The sequence below is a fragment of the Danio rerio genome, chromosome 25 (assembly GCF_049306965.1).
Source record: "Danio rerio strain Tuebingen ecotype United States chromosome 25, GRCz12tu, whole genome shotgun sequence".
Classification (NCBI taxonomy): Eukaryota; Metazoa; Chordata; class Actinopteri; order Cypriniformes; family Danionidae; genus Danio; species Danio rerio.
The window spans coordinates 4650359-4675521 of NC_133200.1; the positions used below are offsets into that span (position 1 = coordinate 4650359).

Here is a 25163-nt window from a genome sequence, read left to right on the forward strand (position 1 = left end):
CAATTAATCGAAAATCCGGTTTCGATTTCGATTTTGGCTTCTAACGATTATGAAAAACCATTTATCGAGATAAACTATTATTGCATCATATACCGCATATTTGTTGCTCTGCAAAGCTCAGTTTCTCGTGAAAATGACTAAAAGCATGTACTGTAATGTAACGTCTGCAGCACGGGATGCGCATCATTCATTGATGTACGTTCGAATCATTCATATTTTTAATAGCGCGAAAGAGCACGTGCTGTTGTGTTTGCGCCGCCGCGCTAAGCCTCAGACAGGCTCAGAGACTAGAGCTGCGTCCCAAATGGCACACTATGCACTCATGCACTATGTACTTATGCACTTACACACTCAACAGGATAGTATATGTATGTAGTGTTGTCCCAAATGGCACACTTGTGTTTTTTTACTAAGCGGAAATTCAAACCGTTTCCCTGATGACATTTGACGGTCGCCAAATCAGTGAAATAAACGAACGAATTATCAAATAATACCTGCGGCGAGTACCATTCACCATCTGGTATAATCACTCTCGTAGGAAAATTTTGCTTTCACCATCCAAAATAAATAAAGTTATTCAACATGTGCGCCCGATAGCTCCGCCCCTTCCGCTACGTAAGCAAACCTGCGGTCGTTGAGTGCGTGTAGTGTCCATCATTCCACACTTCACTTTACCGGCTGAATGAGTGCATCATCCGGGTAATTAAAGTGCACTTATTATTTTTAGAGTTTTCAGTGTGAACGCACTACTTACACTATTTATACTACAAAATGGCGTAGAATAGTGCATAAGTATGTGATTTGGGACGCAGCTTAGGAGTGCACACACATCACATCTAACGCCATCTTAATGTGAGCGCTTTAATGGTCAAGTACATGCACATTTGTGCCAGAGCGCGGTGTTTAGTGATTATTTATATTAACCCTCAGTTGTGTAACTAACAAACAAGTTAAGAATCAAAAGACATGTGAAAGAGAAATCATATCAGCGCCGCACTATTCTTAAAGTGACAGCGCGCATAATCCTTGCCGCCGTCTGTTTTTATCACTATTAATCAAACAAAAGGACAAAATCCCACACTGCTCGACTGAAGGACTTTTTTGGTAGCTGAAGTTTTTTTCTTACAGCGAAGATGCTTAAAACAGTTTAAACATAACAGACTTAAAAACTAATAACCGATTTCTTTTATCTTTCCTACGATGACAGTACAAAATATTTTACTAGATATTTTTCAAGATACTAGTATTCAAATGCTTAATTAGTGTAATCAGGCCATTGTATAACAGTAGTTTTTTCCTGCAGACAATCAAAAATATATGTTGTTTAAAGGGGCTAATAATATTGAGCTATTAAAAAGTTTCAAAATATTTAAATATTTAGAAATTATAGAAAATACTGTAAAAAAATCCTCTGTTAAACATCATTTAGGAATGATTTATTCACAATATCTTCTTTTGTGTTCATCAAAACTAATAAAAGTTTGAAACCACTTGAGGGTGAGTAAATTCATTCATTTTTAGGTGAACTGAACCTTTAATTCATATCTGAATGGTGCACAAACTTGTTGTTGAATCTGATAGTACAACCCCAAATCAGAAAAAGCTGGGGCAGTATGAAAAACGCAAATAAAAAAGTGGTTATTTACAAATTTACTTTGACTTGTATTTCAGTGGAGACAATATGAACACAAAATATTTCATGTTTGTCTGGTCAGCTTCATGTTTATTTGTAGATATACATCCTTTCCTGTCATTCAAACCTGCAACACATCCCAAAAAGGTTGGGACAGGAGCAGTTTAGGGCTGGTAATCAGGTAAATTGGTTCAATACGGATGGGATTTGAAACAGGTGATGTCAACAGGTGATTGTAATTAGGATTTGGTACAAATGGAGCATCCAAAAAAGGTCTAGCCCTTTAGGAGCAAAGATGGGCTGAGGATCGCCAGTCTGACAACAAATACATGAGAATATTATTGAAATCTTTAAATGCAATGTTCCCCAAAGAAAGAAGCGGAGACATTTGGATATTTCACATTCAACAGTGCAGAACATCATTACAAGATTAAAGGAATCTGGAGGAATTTCAGTGTGTAAAGGAGAGGGGCGCAAGACTAAGGCCCCGTTTACACTAGTGCGTTTTAGTTTGAAAACGCATAAGTTTTGCTACGGTTACGCCATCCGTCCACACTACGCCGGAGTTCTCGAGCGCCGAAAACGGAGCTTTTTGAAAACGCTGGAGAGGCCGTTTTCATTCTAAAACACTGCTGCTCCGTCTCAGTGTGGATGGGGAAAGACGGAGACATCTGAAAACGGAGGCGGGGCTGCAAACGTTCGCCTATCTGATTGGGGCTTTTCCTCAATATTAAGTAGCCTAACACGCACAGATCAGTCTCGCATCCTCTTCTTGTAAGTTAAGACTTCGCAAGTTTGATCAAGGCTGCAGTCTCCCCCTTCTCAGTTTGATATGGAAAACATACCGAGGACACGGGTAAATCTTCAAAGGGAACAGTTATTTTATAACTTCATTCACATCACCCTGGCTACGTTGTTTCACTTTCTCAACAATAAAATGTAAACATGATTTAAGGAACTGCCTATTTTCATTTTAATATTAGCAACTTAACAGACAGCAGAAATGTTGAGGCGCCGTGCTGCATATATGAGCGTCATCTTCACTGTGTGGATATTTATAACAAAACGGAGCCGATAACAACTGCCTCCTTTCAATTTCAGTGAAAATACGAAACACAGCCTCTCTTTTGCTGAATATCAGTTTTAATAATCGATAATTATAAAAGTATAACATACAATACGTTTATACATTGTAGGAAATAAAGGCAAGCGATCAGTCAATGTACCTGGATTAATCATTAACTTATCTTTGTGCTTAACCAAAACATGTTACCCGTGAACAAGTAACTTAATAGATTCCAATGACCAAAGTCAGGGAATTGGCCTATGTCGTTAGATAAAGACAACAACATGAATGAAATATCACGTTTAGCAAATATAGTTAGATTAGATCCAGCGAAGATGCTTGATGAGCAGTCCGACAAGCAGAGCTCTCATCTGGGTAGAAATGCTGGAGCGCTTGCCCGAGAGTGTGTGTGTGGTCACGTGATGTGCGTTTTCAGCGTTTTGGTGTGGACGGAGAGCTGTTCAGAAACGCTGGGTAAAACGCGAGTGTGGACGCGGATCGTTTTCATTCTACAACGCCGTTTTAAAACTAAAACGCACTAGTGTAAACGGGGCCTAAGCTAAACAACCGTTATCTCCGATCCCTCAGGTGGCATCAAGAATCCCTATTCATCCATCACCACATGGGCTTAGGACTACTTTGGAAAACCTTTGTCAAGTACCACAATACATAGTTACATCCACAAATGCCAGTTAAAACTGTACTGTGCCGAAAGGCAGCCCTATGTTAACAGTGTCCAAAAGCACCATCGACTTCGCTGGGCTCGGAGGCATCTGGAATAGACCATCACACAGTGGAGACGTGTACTGTGGTCAGATGAATCAGTATTTCAGGTATTTTATGGGAAAAATGAACACATGAAAAGGATCATCCAGACTGTTACCAGCAACAAGTTCAAAAGCCAGGATCTGTCATGGCATGGGGTTGTGTCTGTGCCCTTGGCAAATGTAACTTGCACTTTTGTGATGGCACTATTAATGCTGAAATATACATGGAGCACAATATGCTGCCTTCTGGACGCTCATGCAAATTTCAACAAGACAATGCAAAACCACATGCTGCACACGTTACAGAGTCCTGGCTGCAGAGGAGGAGGATACAGGTACTTCACTGGCCTGTCTGCAGTCCCGACCTTTCTCTAATAGAGAATGTGTGGCGCATTTTGAAGCGCAAAATGCGACAATAAGGACCTCATATTATTGCCCACCCTAACACTTGTTTGCTGGAAAAATTAGACAAAATCAAGTGAAACGCTTCATTACTTGGTGTCTTCAGTCCCTAAATGTCTTGTAAGTGTTGTGAAGAGTAATGGCAACATTACAAAGTGTTAAATGCTTCACTGTACTACCTTTTTTTAAAAATGTGTAGTAAGAACTAAAATTACAATGTGTTTATTAAAAAAAAAAAACACAACAAAAATCACGAGGAACACATTAAATAATGTTATTTGTATGGTCTGCACTGAAATACAAGTCAAAGCAAATTTAGAAATCACTCCTTCCTTTTTTATTTGCGTTTCCATACTGTTGCACCTTGATTTTGATTTGGAGATGTAAACCTGTCTCTGTTCTTGAAGAACATTGGATTAATATTTTGTGGAGAAGGGTGTTAGAGCTACAGATTCCTTCAGGCTATAAACGCTGATGTTTGTTTATCATGCATGGAAACGGCATTGTGGTGGACAACCAGTCAACCATGACAAAACCATCACAACACTCCCCAACACAGAATCCTTCTTTTGGCCACTAACATCTATTATTGTCTAAAATCACACTTTTTATCTTCAGTATTCTAAAAGTATGCAAAAAGCAAACCAGTTATCACACAATATCTCCTTTGGGGCTAAAATATGGAGCATTATTTAATGTACTATGGTAATCGTCAGATTAAGAAGCAAATTGTTCTGGATTGTAATGATGATTGATGATTTTTGTAAACTACATAGTATTTAACATTAATATGAACAGAATTTATGCGGTTTGTTGCTGTATTTTAAAGTTGCATTGTGAAAATTACTTTACATTGAACAGTATTGATACAATACCGTAAAAAATTTACAACAAGCTAAATGGTGCCTTAAATGTAAATACAGTATTTTTGCTGGAATTGATTCACAGTAAGTTACTGGAGAACTGAACTGTATTATCAACAGAATTTTACTCTACTGTAAATATATATGTTGTACAGTATATAATACTGTTTATAAAGTAAAAAGTATATAATACTGTAAATATAAAGCAAGGTAAATGGTTCTGTACATGTAAATACAGGATTTTTGCTGTAATTGTTTTACAGTAAGTTACTGGAGAACTGAACTGTATTATCAACAGATTTTTACTCTACTGTAAATATATATGTTGTACAGTATATAATACTGTAAATATAAAGCAAGGTAAATGGTTCTGTATATGTAAATACAGGATTTGTGCTGTAATTGTTTTACAGTAAGTTACTGGAGAACTGAACTGTAATATGATCTGAATTTTACTGTACTGTAAATACATATACAGCAAAATAAACAATGCTGTAAATGTAAATACTGTATTTTTGCTGTATTTAATTTACAGTAAGTTACTAGTATCTGAATTATTATATATATATATATATATATATATATATATATATATATATATATATATATATATATATATATATATATATTACAGTATTTAATACTGTAAATACATATACAGCAAGGTAAATGGTGCTGTAAATGTAAATACTGTATATTTGCTGTAATTGATTTACAGTAAGTTGCTGTAGATTCTACAGGATATTTGATGATGAAGCATTATTTGAGCATCATTACAATTGTTTGATTACTGTTTTTGTTTACATTAATTGTTTATTATTATTATTATTATTATTATTATTTTACTTTAAATGTGTTACAGCTGTTTCAATTGTAATTAATTGTGTGTTTGCCCAATATAGCTCATTCTGATTCTGGCATTTGAATGCATTCTGTCAAGTTAATGTACTAATATCCTCAACACAGAACAATACTAGAGAAATGCTGATCTACAAACAAAAACGGTGCCCATTAAACAAAACAGGCTGGACAAACAGAGATAAAACCCAAATGAAAGGTGGAGTGGGTGGAAGCAGCAGTAAGGAGTGGTGTGTGTTTGTGTGTGTGTTTGTGTGTATGTATGTGTGTGTGTGTGTGTGTGTGTGTGTGTGTGTGTGATGCCGCTTTAAATAGAGACGCTGTAAGAGGAAAATCTGGACCGGCCTCAAATGCCAGTCCATTCATCCGCTCAGGTGTGTCAAATACCACGAGATGTGAGTCAATGAGTGTGAAGTCTGTATTAAGCTGGTCTGAAGAGAGCAGTCGTTTCAGTTCACCTCCAGAAAACATGGGAAATGCTTTTGAAAAGATGACGTAATATTGTACGGGAACAGTGTGTTGTGATATTTCTGTAGTCTTGTTTTGTGTCAGTATTGTTAATGCAAAGCAGTTGTATGTGACACTGAAACCCTGGAGTAAAACTCACTATTGAATTGCTGAAAAAAGCTATATAAGGTAGTGTGAAAAAGTTTTTGCCCCCTTACTAATTTCTTCTTTTTTGCATCTTTGCTTTTTTATGCAAAATCTTCCAGAAAATAGCCAGAACGAATTTAGCGGTATTTTCAAAAAGTGCTGGTAATTTTCCAGAAAGGTCTCTATGTGTGAAAGGGGCTATTGTCAAATCCTAACAAAGTATACATTAATTGGAATCTGTTTTTTAGATAAATCTCAATTTCCAAAAATCGACACTTAAAACTTGGTTTTGTGGTCACATTCTCACACATTTTACTATTGTTTTCTTTTGCTCATATTAATCCAGCTATATCATAGGAGTCATTGCAGACATAAAATAAAGATTACATACTTTGAATTAATAATTACTCATTTTTTTATTAAAATTCAGGTTCAAAACTTAATAAAACAGTGAAGGCGACAGTATTATTACTACTCGGAAAGCAGTTGTCCTCAACCAAGAGGTTATTTTTTAGACTCTCAGGTGACTAGTAGCTGGTTTCTATTCAAATGAGTGTTTTCCTTTGCCGTGAATACGTTTGCCTGCAGTGTCTGGTCACACTGTGTGGGTAAACAGTGCTGTCTGTAATGGCAACACAGTTGTTTTGTGTACAACGGTTAGCCTTTTTAGCATCATTTTTTTTTACAGTATAAAGGATATTAATGGGAAATAGAACTTATCGGAGGGTTTTATTATGCTAATAATGTAATTAAAAATGCTATTACAAAATGTGTGCAATGCCAGGTGTTTCTTTGTAGCTTTTATTAGCATTTTCAAAATTAAAATGGTCAAAAACATAATTAGCCTACATCATTATCAAACATACATTTACACTTTTTAAAAACACTGTAATGAAGAGTTATGATATTTTTGTTTATAACAATTATATATTTCCTTCAGTTTAATTTGCTATAACATGCTAGCAACATGTTAACTATGCTTTAACAATGATAGCAGCATATCAAAATGTCAACAGTGAGCCGATTCTTGCTAGAATAGTTAGGACATGCTAACACAAGAGAAAAATGATGAAATGTAAGGACAAAGATAAATATTTATCACAATTCTGTGATGTTGGCATGTTTTTAGCAGGTTTAGCTTGTTGACAACATGTTTTTGACACTATATTAGCGTGAAGCTAAACTTCTACATGCATGTAAAATCGTATTTGGATTGCAAGTCATATTTGGCTAGTAGCGTGTTAATTCAAATAGTTAAATCATGCTAATGCAAGAGAAATATGATAAAATGTAAAGACAAGAATAAATATTCATCATATTCCTATTATGTTGGAATGTTTTTAACAAATTTAGCTTGTTAATAGCATGTTGTGACACTATACTTGTAAGAAGATAAACCTGCTAAAAACATGCTAACATGTAAAACCATATTTGAATTGCAAGAAATATAATTATCTAATAGCGTGCTAATTGAAATTGTAAAGTCATGCTAACAAAAATAAATATCATATTTCTATTATGTTTGCCTGTTTTTAGCAAGTTTAGCTTGTTGTTAACGTGTTTTGACAAGAAGCTAAACTTGCTAAAACATGAAAAACATATTTGGATTGCAAGCAATAAAGTTAGCTAGTAGCATGTTAATTTAAATTGTAAAGTCATGCTGACGCAAGAGAAATATAATGAAATGTAAAAAAAGCATGCATCATATTTCTATTATGTTGGCATGTTTTTAGCAAGTTTAGCTTGTTGATAGCATGTTTTTGACGCCACATTAGCAAGAAGCTAAACTTGCTGAAACATACTTACATGTAAAATCACATTTGGATTGCAAGTAATATAGTTAGCTACTGTAGTAGCGTATTAATTCAAATAGTTAAGTAATGCTAACGCAACAGAAATATAATAAAATGTAAAGAAAATAATTATCATTTATCATATTTCTACTATGTTGGCCTGGTTTTAGCAAGTTTTGCAAGCAACTTGCTAAAACATGCTAATATGAAAAATCATATTTGGATAACAAGTAATATATTTAGCTAGTAGTGTGTTAATTAAAATAGTAAAGTCATACTGTGAAATATCATAAATGAGATAAATATAATGAAATATAAAGATAAAAATAAACATTAATCACATTTCTATCATGTTGTCATTTTTAGCAAGTTTAGCTAGTTGATAGCACGATACTACATTAGAAATCAGATGAACTTGCTAAAAACATGCTAACATGTAAAATCGTATTTGGATTGCAAGTCATATTTGGCTAGTAGTGTGTTAATTCAAATAGTTAAATCATGCTAACGCAAGACAAATATAATGAAATGTAACGACAAGAATAGATATTCATCATATTCCTTTATGTTGGAATGTTTTTAACAAATTTATCTTGTTAATAGCATGTTGTGACACTATACTTGCAAGAAGATAAACTTGCTAAAAACATGCTAACATGTAAAACCATATTTGAATTGCAAGAAATATAATTATCTACTACTAGCTAGTAGCGTAATAATTCAAATAAGTCATGCAAACCACGAGAAACATGATGAAATATAATAAAAAATACATATTTATTATATTTTTATCATGTTGGCATGTTTTTAGCAAGTTTAGCACGTTGATGGTGTTTTGACGCTATTATCAAGAAGCTAAAAACATTGCCAAAAAACATGCCAACAGGGTAAATCAGGTTTGGATGTCTAGAAATATGTTGGAAGCGTGTTAATTCAGAGTTAGTTCATACTAACAATGTGCTAAACAATATGTTAAAAATGTGTTTTTTACCTTCCACCTGAAGTTTAAATGTACATTGTGCCCTTTCCCCCCTCATTTTTGCACTTTTAGGATTTCATATGGCACTGAATAACACACTACTCATTGTGAAATCTTTCCATGTGATATCAGCTGAACACACGCTTTGTGTTTGTGTTAAACTGATAGAATCTTTCACATAGTCAAATGGTTCTGCATGGTGCTTTCATAAGTGCGTTGTTTTGAGACCAGCCTTTGCTTAAAGTTCAGGATTTCACTGCTTTAACAGCTTTCAGATCATTGCAAATGGACTCCATGGAGCCACGGTGTTTGTGTGCCCCTAAATGGCTTTGATTGGTGGGTTTATTGTCTAGCTTAAGTGATCTATTGTAGTGCGTGTGTGTGTTTGTGTGTGTTCTTTCTCTTTGAGCTGAATGAACAGATGATGGACGTCCCATTTAATCATGTAACAGTAGCTGACATTTATTGACACAAGATGATTGGAAAATAAATCAGTTTATATTTGATGTGAACTGTTGTTTGCGCTGTATTCTGATTTGTTTGTGTGTGTGTGTGTGTGTGTGTTTTGTGTGGATGACAACATTTGATGAAGCTATTACTTCAGAATATGTGCTTCCAACCACGTATACACTGAAAAAAGTGAATGGAAATGCCAAAGCACATGCAAACTTTAGCAAGCGCTTTAAAACAAAATAGATGTCAAATTCATTAGCAAACTAGCCTATAACATGCTAACGACATACTGAATAGTTCAAGCAACACGGTAAAGTGCTAAATCATGCTAGGAACATGTTACTTATGTGTTAAAACATTCATAGCATGTATTATTAATTCATGCTAATTCATGCCTAAACATGATAGCACTGTGCAAATATATGCTAGCAATGTGCTACAACATAACAGAAATTGTTAGCATCAGTTAAAATTTGTATCAAAGCGTGGGCATCACGGTGCCGCAATCAGTAGCACAATTATCTCACAGCAAAAAGGTCACTGGTTCGAACCTCGGCTGGGCCAGTTGGCATTTCTGTGAGTTTGCATGTTCTCCCTATGTTGGCGTGGGTTTCTTTCGGGTGCTACGGTTTCCCCCACATGTCCAAAGACATGCGCTACAGGTGAATTGGGTAAGCTAATTTGTCCGTTGTGTGTGTGTGTGAATGAGTGTTTATGAATGTTCCCTAGTGATCGGTTGCAGCTGGAAGGGCATTCGCTGCATAAAATATATGCTGGATAAGTTGGCGGTTCATTTCGCTGTGGCAAACCCTGATTAATAAAGGGACTAAGCAAAAAGAAAACGAATGAATGAATATCACAACGTTAGTCATGCTAGGGATATGTTTAATAAAATGACCATAGCCACAAATGTAAAACATGCTACTGATATGCTAATGCTAATATAAAAATATTAATGATAATGAGATTTACTTTGCTTTACACGTTAGCAAATTGTTAAACATGCCATTAACATGTTCTTTCATGCAAGCAGTGTTAAAACATGCTATGCTAGGAACATGCCAAATCAGTTTTAAAACACTAGTAACTTTGTTAAATATGAATAATATTTACATTAAGGAATGCTAACATTGTGTTAAACATGGTAGCAACATGCAATTATATACTAGCAATATGCTAAAACATGTTAAAAAGCTTGTTAGCAACAGTTATTAATAAAAAGTCTAATTTGAGATCATGTTAATTCATGTTAGCAAGATATTAAACATGAAAAAGGCACGTTTAGCAAAGTATTAAACATGCTATTTCATGCAAACACAGTATTAAAACATGCTGGTATGCTAGTGTGCTAAAACACTAGTAATAAGTTTGTTTAATATGAATGATACTAATATTAATTAATGTTTACATTGTATAAACATGAAAGCAACATTCAAATATATGCTAGCAATGTGTTAGAACATGTTAAACACTTGTTAGGAACGGTTAACTTTGTGTCGAAACATTATTCATGCTAGGAACATGTTGAAAATTCACATGTGGAACATGCTAATTCATGCTAGCAAGATGTTAAACATGCAAAAGGCATGTTAGCAACATATTAAATATAGTTCCTGCAAAAACAGTGCTAAAACATGCTAGAAGTATGCTAGCATTGTGCTAAATCACTAGTAAATTTGAATAATACTGTTAAACATGGTAGCAACATGCAAATATATGCTTGCAACATGCTACAACATGTTAACAACAGTAAACTTTGTGTCAAAACATTATACATGCTAGGAACATGTTAAAAATTCAGATGTGGAAGGTGCTAGTTCATGCTAGTAACATGTTAAATGTGAAAAAGCCACTTTTACAGAATATTAAACATTCTAGTTCATGCAAGCAGTTTTAAAACATACTAGAAGTGTGCTAGTAACGTTCTACAACATGTTTACGCTTGTTAGCAACACTTAACCTTGTGTCAAAACAGTTTTGATGCTAGGAACATGTGTAAAATTCATATGTGGAGCATGCCAATTCCTACTAGCAACATGTTAAACATGAAAAAGTCATGTTAGCAAAGTATTAAACATGCTAGTTCATGCAAGCACAGTGTCAAAACATGCTAGTATGCTAGTGTGCTTAAACAGTAGTAATAAGTTTGTTTAATATGAATGATACTAATATTAATTAATGTTTACATTGTATAAACATGGAAGCAACATTCAAATATATGCTAGCAACGTGTTAGAACATGTTAAACACTTGTTAGGAACGGTTAACTTTGTGTCGAAACATTATTCATGCTAGGAACATGTTAAAAATTCACATGTGGAACATGCTAATTCATGCTAGCAAGATGTTAAACATGCAAAAGGCATGTTAGCAACATATTAAATATAGTTCATGCAAACAGTGCTAAAACATGCTAGAAGTATGCTAGCATTGTGCTAAATCACTAGTAAACTTGTTTAATATGAATAATACTGTTAAACATGGTAGCAACATGCAAATATATGCTTACAACATGCTACAACATGTTAACAACAGTAAACTTTGTGTCAAAACATTGTTCATGCTAGCAACATGGGAAAAATTGAGATGAAGAAGGTGCTAATTTATGGGTAGGCTAAATTGTCCGTATTGTATGAGTGTGTGTGTAAATGTGTGTGTGGATGTTTCCCTTAGATGGGTTGCGGCTGGAAGGGCATCCGCTGTGTTAAAACTTGCTGGATAAGTTGGTGGTTCATTCCTCTGTGGCAACCCCGGATTAATAAAGGGACTAAGCCGACAAGGAAATTAATGAATGAAGGTGCTAATTCATGCTAGTAACATGAAAAAGCCACCTTTACAGAATTTTAAACATGCTAGTTCATGCTAGCACAGTTTGAAAACATACTACAAGTGTGCTAGCAATGTGCTAAAATACTTGTACATTTGTTTAATATAGTATTAATTTAAATGCATGACATCGTGTTAACCATGATAGCAACATGCAAATATATGCTAGCAACGTTCTACAACATGATAACGCTTGTTAGCAACACTTAACCTCGTGTCAAAACAGTATTGATGCTAGGAACATGTGTAAAATTCATATGTGGAGCATGCTAATTCCTACTAGCAACATGTTAAACATGAAAAAGTCACGTTAGCAAAGTATTAAACATGCTAGTTCATGCAAGCACAGTGTTAAAACATGCTAGATACTTGCTAAACATGTTAGCAACTTGTCCAACATGTTAGAACGATTACAAAATCATGTAATTCATAGCAAAACATGATAGAAACATGGAGCAAATGCCAACTTGTTGACAGTAAATTTGTCATTTCAGTGCAGTTTATCATGCAAAAACAAAGACAAACATGTTGTTTTGGGGTTTTTTAGGTGCTAAAGGATTGGAAAGGAAACCTGAGCTTTACCACTGGTAACACACACTTCTCGTTTTATTCCGGTTCATTTAAATGTTTAATGCTAACAAGCAACAGATGTTCAGATTTAAAGAAATCTACAGTTCTGCGTATCCTTTCACATTATTTTAGACTGGTAGGCAGCATGAGTTTTGTTTTCCCTGAACAATCTCAGTGATACCAGATATCATCCAAATGAAGGGCGATGAATGAAACACGGTGATAAGAGATACAGCACAGATTACAGCTCTAGATGTGCAGCACGCCATTGAGAAGAGCTGCTATAAACCCAGAGCGATGCAATCTGCCTCACACACACACACTCGCTCATTTACACACGCATATGTTTGACTTTGTAAATGAGATAGTACGAGTGTGCATGAGAGTCTTTTATTGATTTCATACTCTTTAAATATTTAAGTTGTTAGTTAGTTAAATATTCGTAAATATTAGGTGTAATTACAAGGTAAATAAGTTATACAATAAGGAAAATAAAATGTTAGAAATACACATTTTACTTGATTAAACTTACAGTTTTTACAACAAATCTAACTGTTTCAGTATATACACACTGTACCCCTCACTGATGTCTAATTTTCTTTGGCATGTTTGTCACACTTTATTATGTGAGATCATAAAACTAATTGAAATATTAGTCTAAGATAACACAAGTAAACACTCCATGCAGTTTTTAATTGAATATTTTTATTAAACAAAACTACATAGCCCTGTGTGAAAAAGTGTTTGCCCCCTAAACGCAATGGGGTCTATTTTGACGGTCCATGCGCAGAGCGCAAAACGCAGGGCGCAAACGCTTTCAGGGCGTGTCAGAACGCATTTTTGCTAATTTAAGGACGGGAAATCTGCCTTGCGCCATGGCACATGGTCTAAAAGGGTTGAGTTTATTTTCTTAATGAGTTATAGGTGTGTTTTGAGAATAAACCAATCAGAGTCTCATCTCCCATTCCCTTTAAGACCCAGCTGCGTCGCGCCAAGAGCGCATTCGCTATTTACAGGACGCAAAGTAAGTCTAAGTGGAAAAAATGAGCATTTCACAAGCAAACAGTTAACAGTTGACAGTTTTTTAACAGAAAACTGTTAAACAGAGCATCTACTGCGTGAGAATGAGAGATATGGATCACTTTCACATTCGCTCTTGGATAGGGAAACCTTTACACACAGACATCAATTAGTCTATAAATAAATTATTTCGTTTGTTAAGCGCAAATATTCGTTTCAAAACTATTTCTAAATTCACTTCTAATTTCCAGCAAACGAATAAATGAATAATAATAATGAAGTGTGCTCAAAAACCTGAGTTATATCCTAAAACACATGCTGTGCCCCATATGGTCTAAAACCTGACAGATGGGCAAATCTAAGCTTGTTTTTAATAAAACAAATATAAATATGGATATAATAAATAATACTGCTAATAATAATAACATTATACAAAAGCAAATTGTTATGAATGAACTGAAAAAGCCTCCCGAGATGAAGAAGACATAAAAGCAGTGATTTTTCATATTTATGTAGGCTAGAAAATAATATGTTTTGTAATTTTTTAATCCTTTATATCTATATCCTATATTTATTCTTATTATACCCTATATATATCCTTAATATTAAAATTTTTTCATATGTAAAGATATTTGTCTATTGCTCTCTTGTGTGTATTAAGCAGTGTGCAAGCGAGGCGCAACTCTGCGCCGGAGTTTAGACCGGGTTAGTTTTGGTCTAATGAAAAATCTATTATAGTTTCTCAAAATAGCAACGTGCCAGCGGTCCGCCTTAGAACAGCTTACTTTTTAGACCAGAATGCCTATGGGCGCACATATGAGTGCAAATGCATTTGCTATTTAAACAGCGTAGCGCAACGCCTCAAAACGACTCTTGCGCCAAGCTGAAACTAGCAAATGACTATTGCGCCACGCCTTGCGCCACACTGCGCCGGGTGTATGATACGGCCCAATATCTGGTTGGGTCACTCTTAGCAACAACAACTGCATTTCAGCTTTTTTAATAACTTGCAATGAGTTTGTGACATTGCTGTAGATGAATTAGGGCCTACTTATCTTTGTAGAATGTTCGTAATTCAGCATTCTGATGGTTTTTGAGCATGAACCGCCTTTTTTTAAAATCATGCTACAGGATCTCAGTTGGATTCAGGTCAGGACTTTGACTAGGCCACTCCAAAGTCTTCGTTTTGCTTTTCTTCAGTCGTTTAGAAGTGGACTTCCTGGTGTGCTTTGGATCATTGTCCTGCTGCAGAACTTCAGCTTAAGGTCATGAGGACTCTATAATAAAGTAAATAATAAATAAATAATAGTCATTTATGAATAACTATATTTAAAGGACAATGGAATACATAGCAGTTAAATGTACAGTAATTCATAAAATGCACAAAAACTTTTAAAAAAATGGCCTAATGTGAATTATTTCGTTTTGTTGATGAAATGTATTAAAAAAAATCATATCTAATCTTGTAAATTAGTGTTGTTTGAATGCATACTGTATGATATTATAAATACAAAACAAACATAATGTGACTAACAAGCAAATAAATAAATATTCCACTTGTTTATAAACATGTTTTTATTTCAGTCTATACCTGCACAGTGTTTTATTGCAGTTATAGACGCACACAGATGCAAAATGACATGCTCTCTCATCTGTAAGCCCACTCCATTTTTGGAGAATTCTTGTGATTCAGCCACAATCGATGGTTTTTGAGCATGACCTACCTTTTTAAGGTCATGCTACAGCATCTCAATTGGATTCAGGTCAGGACTTTGGTTAGGCCACTCCAGTCTTTTGTTTTTCTTCAGGCATTCAAAAGTGGACTTCTAGGTGTGCTTTGGATTGTTGTCCTGCTACAGAACCCAAGTTCATTTTAGCTTGAGGTCATAAGGACTATATATAGAAATAAAGTAAACAATAAATAAATAATCATATATATATATATATATATATATATATATATATATATATATATATATATATATATATATATATATATATATAAATATATATATATATATATATATATATATATATATATATATATATATATATATATATATATATATATATAAAATCAATAAAAAAATAACAGCTTGAGGTAATGTGGACTATTTATATATATAGTAATAAAGTAAATAATAAATAGATAATTTCCCAGTGTTGGGTTGCAGCTGGAAGGGCATCCGCTGTGTAAAACATATGCCGGAATAGTTGGCTATTTATTTTGCTGTGGTGACCCCTGATAAACAAGAGACTAAGCCAAAGTAAAATGAATGAATGAATGAATGAATAAATAAATAAATAAATAAATAAATAAATAAATAAATAAATAAATAATAGTTATATATCAATACATTTATATAAAGGGTCCATTTAAAATGCACCGAAACTTTAAAATACTGCATATAGTATTATAAATACAAAATAAACAAATAAACAAGCTAACATTATGTGACAAACGTGCAAACAAATTAATATCCACTTGTTTACAAACATGTATTTCCTACAGTTTGTACATGCACATTGTTTTATTGCGCAGTTATAGACACACACACACACACAGATGCAGAAAGACATGCTCTCTCATCAGTTAAGTGCAGAGCCAGCGAGTTTATTAGTGAGTTAAGCCTCAGAGTGTGTAATTAATTAAGCGTCTGAAAAATGTCCCGTTGAGAGGCAGGTCTGGTTTCACACTGGGCTGCCAGCCTGCTGTTGTCGAGTCAAGCATCTTTACGGGACAGCGGATAGAAGAGCAGATACAACCAAAACAACACTGCGCTTCATCACACCACTAATACCGCATTAATGTAGGCTCAGTGAAGCGTTTGCTACATTTAAGAAACTTGCTTATACAGTATACTATAGTTAAAGACCGTTTGTGTAATAGGACTTTACACAGTTTACAATATATACAAATTTTGTTAATGGAACATCTATATGTAATATCTTTATTTAGAAAATTAAAATAATGACAAGCAGCTTTGAATTATAGTATAGGAAAAGAGGTAAATAAATATTTTTTTTTAAATTGCAGGAAGACTGTCTGTGTAACAAAAACTGCGTAAATATATTTAAAATGTATACCAAACATGATATAGTGTAAAATATTTAATTAAATAAAAAATGACCTGCAATACATGCAAAAAATATGCTAATTAAGTCAGATAGTTGGAAGGGATTGTTTGAATGTGGAATTGAAAAAATATTCAACCCCACTGAAAAATAATTAATAATTAAACCACAAAATTGTAAATAATTATTATTTTTTTAAAACAAAGACTAAATCTTTTAAACTTTTTTTTAAAATACATTTTTCTGGATGTTTTTATCTTTAATAGACAGGACAGTGGTGATTACAGGCAGGAAAGTGTGTGGAGCAGAGAAAAGAAGGATTGGCACAGGATCTCGAGCCGGGAATTGAACTCTGGTCTCTGTGAACACCTCAGTGTTTTGTGTCGACACTCTAAAAACTAAGCTATAGGTGCAGACATCTTTTAAACTTTTAAAACAATAGTTTTATAGTTGCAGCATTAAACTCTGATGATATTATTATTGTGACTTTTTAAATACAATATAATACAAATATAACACACAATGTCATTTAAAACATTTTTACCTTAAAATTCCAACATTTCTATGTGGGGAAATATGGTGTACAACAAAACAAAAAAATAAAAACTGATTAGGTCAGGATGCTCTTACTTTTAAAATGTGAGAAAATGTAATTTAATTGTAAGTTTTTTTCCCATTAAAATGATCTTAATTTTTTGTCTTTTATCATTTAAATGATGTTGATGGTACATTATGGTGGTTTTCAAAACTGTACGTTTATTAGTTCCAGCTCCAGCTCGAAATTCTGAGGCTGTGGCTAACTAATATTTAATTTATTCATTCATTCATTCAACTGACCCAGCCAGGGCTCAAACCAGAGACCTTCTTGCTGTGAGGCAACAGTGCTAACCACTGAGCCACTGTGCTGCCATGTTTAATTTAATTTAATCAAGCGTCACCATAGTGGAATGAACTGCCAAATACTTTTTGTTTTTTGTTTGTTTTGTTTGTTTTGCTTTTTGTTTGTTTTGTTTGTTCTGTTTTGTTTTGTGTTATTTTTCTTTGTTTTATTTTTGTTTGTTTTTTAGTTTAGTTTGTTTTGTTTTAGTTTTGTTTGTATTTTGTCTGTTTTGTTTGTTTTATTTTGTTTAGTTTTGTTTTATATTGTATTGTTATGTTCTTGGTTTGTTTGTTTGTTTTGTTTTTTTGTTTGTTTTGTTTTTTGTTTGTTTTGTTTTTGTTTGTTTTATTTTGTTTCCTTTTATTTTTGTTTGTTTTGTTTTGTTTTTTATTTGTTTTTGTATTGTTTTGTTTTTTAGTTTGTTTTGTTTTTGTTTGTTTTATTTAGTTTTCTAATATTTTTGTTTGTTTAGTGTTTTTGTTTTGTTTTTTGTTTGTTTTGTTTTTTGTTTGCTTTGTTTTGTAGTTTGTTTTGTTTTGTTTGCTTTGTATTTGTATTTTTTGTTTGTTTTGTTTTTGTTTGTTTTATTTTGTTTTCTTTTATGTTTGTTTGTTTTGTTTTTTGTTTTTTGTTTGTTTTGTTTTTTGTTTGTTTTTGTATTGTTTTGTTTTTGTTTGTTTTGTTTTTTAGTTTGTTTTGTTTTTGTTTGTTTTATTTAGTTTTCTATTATTTTTGTTTGTTTTCGTGTTTTTGTTTTGTTTTTTGTTTGTTTTGTTTTTTGTTTGCTTTGTTTTGTAGTTTGTTTTGTTTTTTGTTTGCTTTGTATTTGTATTTTTAGTTTGTTTTGTTTTTGTTTGTTTTATTTTGTTTTCTTTTATGTTTGTTTGTTTAGTTTTTTGTTTGTTTTGTTTTGTTTTTGTTTGTTTTTGTATTGTTTTGTTTGTTTTGTTTTTTTAGTTTGTTTTGTTTTTGTTTGTTTTATTTTGTTTTCTATTATTTTTGTTTGTTTAGTGTTTTTTTGTTTTGTTTTTTGTTTGTTTTGTTTTTTGTTTGCTTTGTTTTGTAGTTTGTTTTGTCTTTTGTTTGCTTTGTATTTTTTGTTTGTTTTGTTTTGTTTGTTTTGTTTTGTAGTTTGCTTTGTTGTGTAGTTTGTTTGTTTTTTGTTTGTTTTGTATTGTTTTTGTATTGTTTTTGTTTTTTAGTTTGTTGTTGTTTTTTGTTTGTTTATAAAAATTCCCCCCACACAATCATTTTGTTCACTGGTTTGTTTTTGTAATATTTGACAATAGATAAATATGTGGGTGGCACGAGGCTCATTTGTTACCACTCTCGCCTCACAGCAAGAACATTGCTGGTTCAAGTCCCAGCTAGACTAGTTGGCATTTCTGTGTGGAGTTTGTGTTGCCGTTATTTAAAAATATTGATAACTACATATAAACTTTATTCTAACATTTAAATAACGTTCAACTCGACTTAAGAATACTGTAATTATTAAATGCTGCTTTAATCAAAACTTATTAATCAAATTTTTTTTCCAACATAAAAAAAAACGATTAGATTTTCCTCCGATTGATTATTTATCAGCCGAGCTCATTGCAGACAGGATGCAGACAGCGTGTTCATGCTCTGTTTGATGCGTTTACGGCTCTTCAAAGCCTCAAGAGTCGCACACAGATCAATTATTCACAGCGGCAGGACGAAGAAAGAAAGAAGGAAACAATGGAAAGGCCTTTGAAAGAGAGTAAGGCGGAGGCGTGCAAAGCAAAAATAGCCCCGTGTTTAGACAGAGATTAAAACAAGCCGAGCCAGCAGTTTTAAGAGGCCGGAGTGATGACGGAAACCTGGAATTGAATCAAATGAGTCAAATTAAATGAGTCATTAGTGCGATTAATGCATGTCAGACACTCCCTGTGCATTTCTACATTACATCATTTAACAGAAAACAATGCAAGAATGTAAAAGGCATGGTGTAAATACTATGTGCTTAATTTGCTTTCATTTCACTTTGAATTTGTAGGTGTATTTTACTTAGGATTGTTTGTTGTGTTCACAATGATTCTTTGAGGAAATATCAACATAAAAAAAATTAAGTGAAAAAAAATAGCTTTAGGTGGCTCAATGGTTAGCACTGTGGCCTCACAGCAAGAAGGTCACTGGTTTGAATCCCGATTGGACCAGTTGGCATTTCTGTGTGGAGTTTGCATGTTCTCCCCGTGTTGGTGTGGGTTTCTTCTCGGTGCTCCGGTTTCCCCCAAAGTCCAAACACATGCGCTATATAGGGGAATTGAATAAACTAAATTGGCTGTAGTGTATGAGTGTGTGTGTTGATGAGTGTGTATGGGTGTTTCCCAGTGATGGGTTAAGCCTAGTAGGGCATCCGGCGCATAAAACATATACTGGAATAGGGGAGAGCAGGGCACAAAGTAACACTTTTTGGTTTTGGTCAAATATTGAAGAAAGTAATGGGGTTAGACATCATATCTTTTTAAAATCAGCAGCAAACAAGCCTCTCTCACTAATGAGCACTGAATGTATGATCGCCGGGCCTATGGTTTCTGCGCAGCATTGCCAAAAGTGCCAGGAGTAAAAATGTTACTATTTGTAAAGATAAGTTGTAACAGACAGAGTGTTAGTTGTAACACATGCTTATAAAGGCAGATTCCACACAATTGATTTAAGCTCAGTTTACTTTAAATAATAGCTTTATTTCCTCAATAATTGGCTGATTTATTTTTTATTCTACATAGCACAGTATGTTTATTTATTTATTTCTTTATTGGACAAACACATTTAAATCTGTTTGCATTATTATGCATTTATCCATTATTACACTCTAAAAAATAACTCAAGAGGTCTGTTACCACTGCATAGTGTAATACATTATTGTAACTTAAAAAATCTAAAATGCTGATTAGATTAAAACTTTTAAGTTGCCAGAGTAATTTTAAGTTTTCAAAACAAGAAAATATTGATAATTACATCAATTTAAAAATGCTGCTAATTTAAAGGTAAATATATCTGTCAGTTGCTTTAAAACAATATTTAACTTGTAGCAACCCAAAGAAATTGGGTTGATAACTCACACTAATGGAGTTTTGTATTTTTTAAATCCACACACTAATGTTTTTTGTCATTTTTTATGCAGATAATATGGGACAGTACATGTTTTTGTTTTGTAAATCACTGAAAAACTGTGGTTTTTCAAAAATGTTGTTGTTAAATGTATTTCTTACAAGCATGAACAGTAAATTTGAAAACAAACAAAAAAAGTAACGATTTTGGCTACTTAATTAATTTGGGGTTCTAGACTTGAAAATGTGCATGTAATTACATAACAATAGATTTGTTTTCAATTTTAAAATAAAAAACTAATTGAAACAACATTTAAAGATTTGAGGTTTTTGCTTTGTAAAAATGCTGCTGATTGAAGAGGAAAATATTTACCTAACATAATAAAAATTGTTGTCTGAACTTCATTTTGTTAGATGTTGTCTTAACTTCAATATATTAATGCAAACTGTTGCATTAATTTTTTTTGTTTTGTCTAAACAATATTTTTTAGAGTGTATACATTGCATTTATTTTACATTATTAGCAAATAAAATAAATATTTAATAAAATATTTACTATTAAAAAGCATTTCAATATAAAAAGTTCCCAACATTACACTCAAAAATTTAAAAACTATTTTGTTCGTGTTATTGGTGTCCAACCTTGTTACAACCCTGTTACAACTTTCCCTCAAAACTGGCTTGCAGTCACGATGTGTTTTTTCAAAATGGTTTCATTTTTTAGCCTAGAAGACGGTGATCAAAACAATATAAGATTTTACGTACATACTTTCACAGATTGTTTTAAAATGAAAAAAATATTGACTATAATAAAAAATACTTTTATGCTGCAAAAATGGTTTCCCCTGTGTTCCTCATCCAAATTTCACCAAACCTTTTTAATAATTAGCAGAAAGATGTCTGCTGACACTGTGGTGAAATCTCAGAAGCATGCCATGGTTCACCCTGAGCAAATACCTTAAAACTCTGTTACATTTAACCCCGTGTTGCTTTGTGCCCCGCGCTTTCCTAGTTGGCGGTTCATTAGACTGTGGATCAGAGACTAAGCTTAAAATGAATGAATGGAAAAAATGATTTGTGTGTTAGTGCTCAGTGCAAGTTTGCATTAGTTTTACCTTGAATCTGTAGGTGTACTTTACTTGTATTTGTTTGTTATGTTTGCAATGAATATATGAAGACAATAATAAAGTAGGAAAATTAAGTACATTTAAAAAGAAAAAAAAAGATTTCTGTCTCAGTACTCAATACAAGTTTTGCTTGAGTTTTACCTTGAATCTGTAAGTGTATTTTGCTTAGGATTGTTTGTGGAAATGCTGAGTTAAATAATAAATAAATGTAAAAATGAAAGTAGCTTTCTGTGTTTTTTAACAACAATTTTTATTTTAAACACTGTCAAACACATTAAGTTTTCAGTTTCGCAAAAAACAACAAAACTAATATATAAACTCAAAATAACATATTACACCATGAAAGAACAACAAATAATAATATTAAGTATACGGCAATAACATGTTTGTCTAATCTATATACTTTCAGCTTTCTGTGTTAGTACTCAATGCAAGTTTGCATTCATTTTTGTGTTCAGTCAACATTCACTACGTGATATATATGACAGGATAATAATCAATTTAAAAAGTTGTATAAATATATATTATTAAAGGAATATAATGATGAAGGTAATTGAAAAAGGATAAATGAAATTTTAATTAATGGCTGTTTGCAGTACTTTGTATTTTATTTATTTATTTTTTCCTTGGGTCTATGTTACAAATTGTAAAGGTACAAATAAATTCAAACATATAATATTTCAAAGATGCCAAAACATTAAATTATGTCTCATGTAAAAAGAAGAGAAGTAAAAAGAAATAAGTTTAAGTAATAGACGAATGATGTATGTGGTAATGGGGTGAGAAAATAATAATCTTATGCTTCATCCCACTCCATCTTCCACCATGTTGAAATGTGTTTTTTGCAACCCAGGCTCATTCTGGAAACGTAGCCCCGTGGACTCCCCGCGAAATACGTTTCAGGAGTTGTTGTATTCGCGAATCCGCGAGAGGCCGCTGTTCGTGCTTTCCGTGGACTCCCCGCGAAATATGTTTCGGGAGTTGTTGTATTCGCGAATCCGCGAGAGGCCGCTGTGCGTGCTTTTTCACGTCTCGAACACCTCTCGCGAGCGCAGCATTCACGCCCGCGCTGTTCTCACATAAAAAGCAGCAGGAGGCCACTGTCGAGGGACCGTCTGTCCAACTGACTGAGTGAATGACTGAACGATTGACTGGGCGGGGGACCAGCCAATTGGCCAACCCAGCAACCCTCCTCCTTTTTCCCTAAACCCAAGCGACAATTTACAAAAGCTATCCAGAAAAAGAAAAGCTCTCGTCTGATTTTGACCGCGTTTTTGGATTTCACCGCATTCTTGCGCCGTTACGAACTCGTTCGCTTTATTTTTTGGATTTTGTTATTTGTCTTACCTGATTTCAGGAACTGCTCTTTCCCTGACTCGAACCCGGTCGTCGCCGCGGCTGGCTCCTCCTCCGGGCCTGCGATGCACCAACATAACACGACGAGCTAACCGGACAAACTGCTTGCGGCGGGAAAGCCCTTCACAAGGAGGAGGTGAGCTGTCAGGCCGCGAGCACGAACAGAAGTGGTTTCACACCGCCCCGTAGTGTTCACTTGAAAAAACGAAATGTAGCTATATGTACCTCCGGCCACGTAAATCTCCAGAGATGTCCGCAGGGCTACGTTTTCAGAATGAGCTTGCGTTGATTTTTTTGTTAATAATATTTTATGTATGGTAATTTTTTTCGAAAATAAATCAAATAAAATCAACAGACCATTAAATTGATTTATAGATAAAATAAATTGACTCAAACAGTCTGACGTTGACTCAACATCACCCCGAAGACCAAAATAAAAAACATTAAATCAACGTCGGAACATTATGATAAAAATCGTTAACGTTAACTCTGTTTTCTCCGGCATGATGAGCGGTTGGCTAGCTTTATCACGTTTGTTGTACACGGTCGATATGATAGAATATAACATGCATTCATAGCGAGGTACTCGCCGAAAAAAGACGCACAAACGAATACTCAGCCTGATCTCACGAGGAAACGTAAGTATTTTACCTTTTGTCAGTTTAGTGGCTAATTCGTACGACTTCATACCATTTCAGTCGTACAAAAATGCACGATTTTAAAAAGGAGGCGTGGCACCCAACCCCACCCCTAACCACAACCATCATTGGGTGATGAGCAAATCGTTCTAAATTGTACGAATTTGATCGTACAAATTCATACGAATTAGCCACTAAATCAAAAAGTTACGAATTGCCGTGAGATTGCGTTGGAATACTCACCAAAGAAATGACTTCTTGTAATCAGGGGCGTCTCATCAACTCGTCTGCAGCCACAGGTGGAAAATGGTGGACGGACAAACGCAATGCAGGTTGCAGTGAAATCACGCTGCCTCACACATGCGCAAAGCAGGGTCACATAATTAAACTCATTTGATTATATAGATATACTTTCAGCTTTCTGTGTTAGTACTCAGTGAAACTTTGCATTCATTTTACCAATTTGAAGGTGTATTTCACTTAGAATTGTTTGCTTACAATGATTCTTTGAGGAAGTGTCAAAGTAAGAAGATTGTGGTCATTTTGCACTGGGAGTATTTTCACTTTTCGCTTTTACTCAGTTGTATTTACACAGTTTTATTGTTTTATCTTTTGCTGTTGGGTCTATTAACTTGCTGTTTTATGGAGTTCCCAGGAGTTCATTTTTTACTCAAAAATGACATCCATAGTGCAATTATTGGCTGTTGCCGTGATTGTTTTATACCTCATTTATCTGACGTGTCAGTACAGTATGTTGTCATAATGTAACAGGAAATTTGCTAAAAAATGTGTTTATTGTATAACCGTGGTTTGTTCTGTAGACTATTGAAAAAAAATATTGCTGTAGGGGGCTAATAATATTGACCTTAAAATGTAAAAAAAAAAAAAAAAATTAAAAACTGCTTTTATTCTAGCCGAAATAAAACAAATAGGACTTTCTCCAGGAGATAAAACATTATAGGAAATATTGTGAAATATTATTTGCTCTGTCATTTGGAAAATATAAAAAAATAATAATAATAATCACAGGGTGGCGAATAATTCTGACTTCAACTGTATATAAATCAATGATGCATGTTTGTGCTGTATCCGTAGGCACATGTTTAATGCTGCTTTGTCCGTGTGTAACAGGTGGATGTCGTAGATCATGAGTGTTTTGGGGTCACCAACAAAACCAAGCAAGTAAGTCCAT

At 33.7% G+C, this 25163-nt stretch overlaps 1 protein-coding gene across 12 annotated transcripts in view; it reads left to right on the plus strand.

The window, feature by feature from the left end:
- eps8l2 (EPS8 signaling adaptor L2) overlaps window positions 1-25163 on the plus strand; it is a 118551-nt gene that overhangs the window by 23798 nt on the left and 69590 nt on the right. For all 12 annotated transcript variants that reach the window (XM_073942564.1, XM_073942571.1, XM_073942562.1 and 9 more), the window contains one exon: window positions 25103-25153. In XM_073942564.1, the coding sequence (XP_073798665.1) occupies window positions 25119-25153 (35 nt within the window). In that variant the 5' untranslated portion in view covers window positions 25103-25118. Of the gene's footprint in view, window positions 1-25102; window positions 25154-25163 lie in introns of those variants that run through there.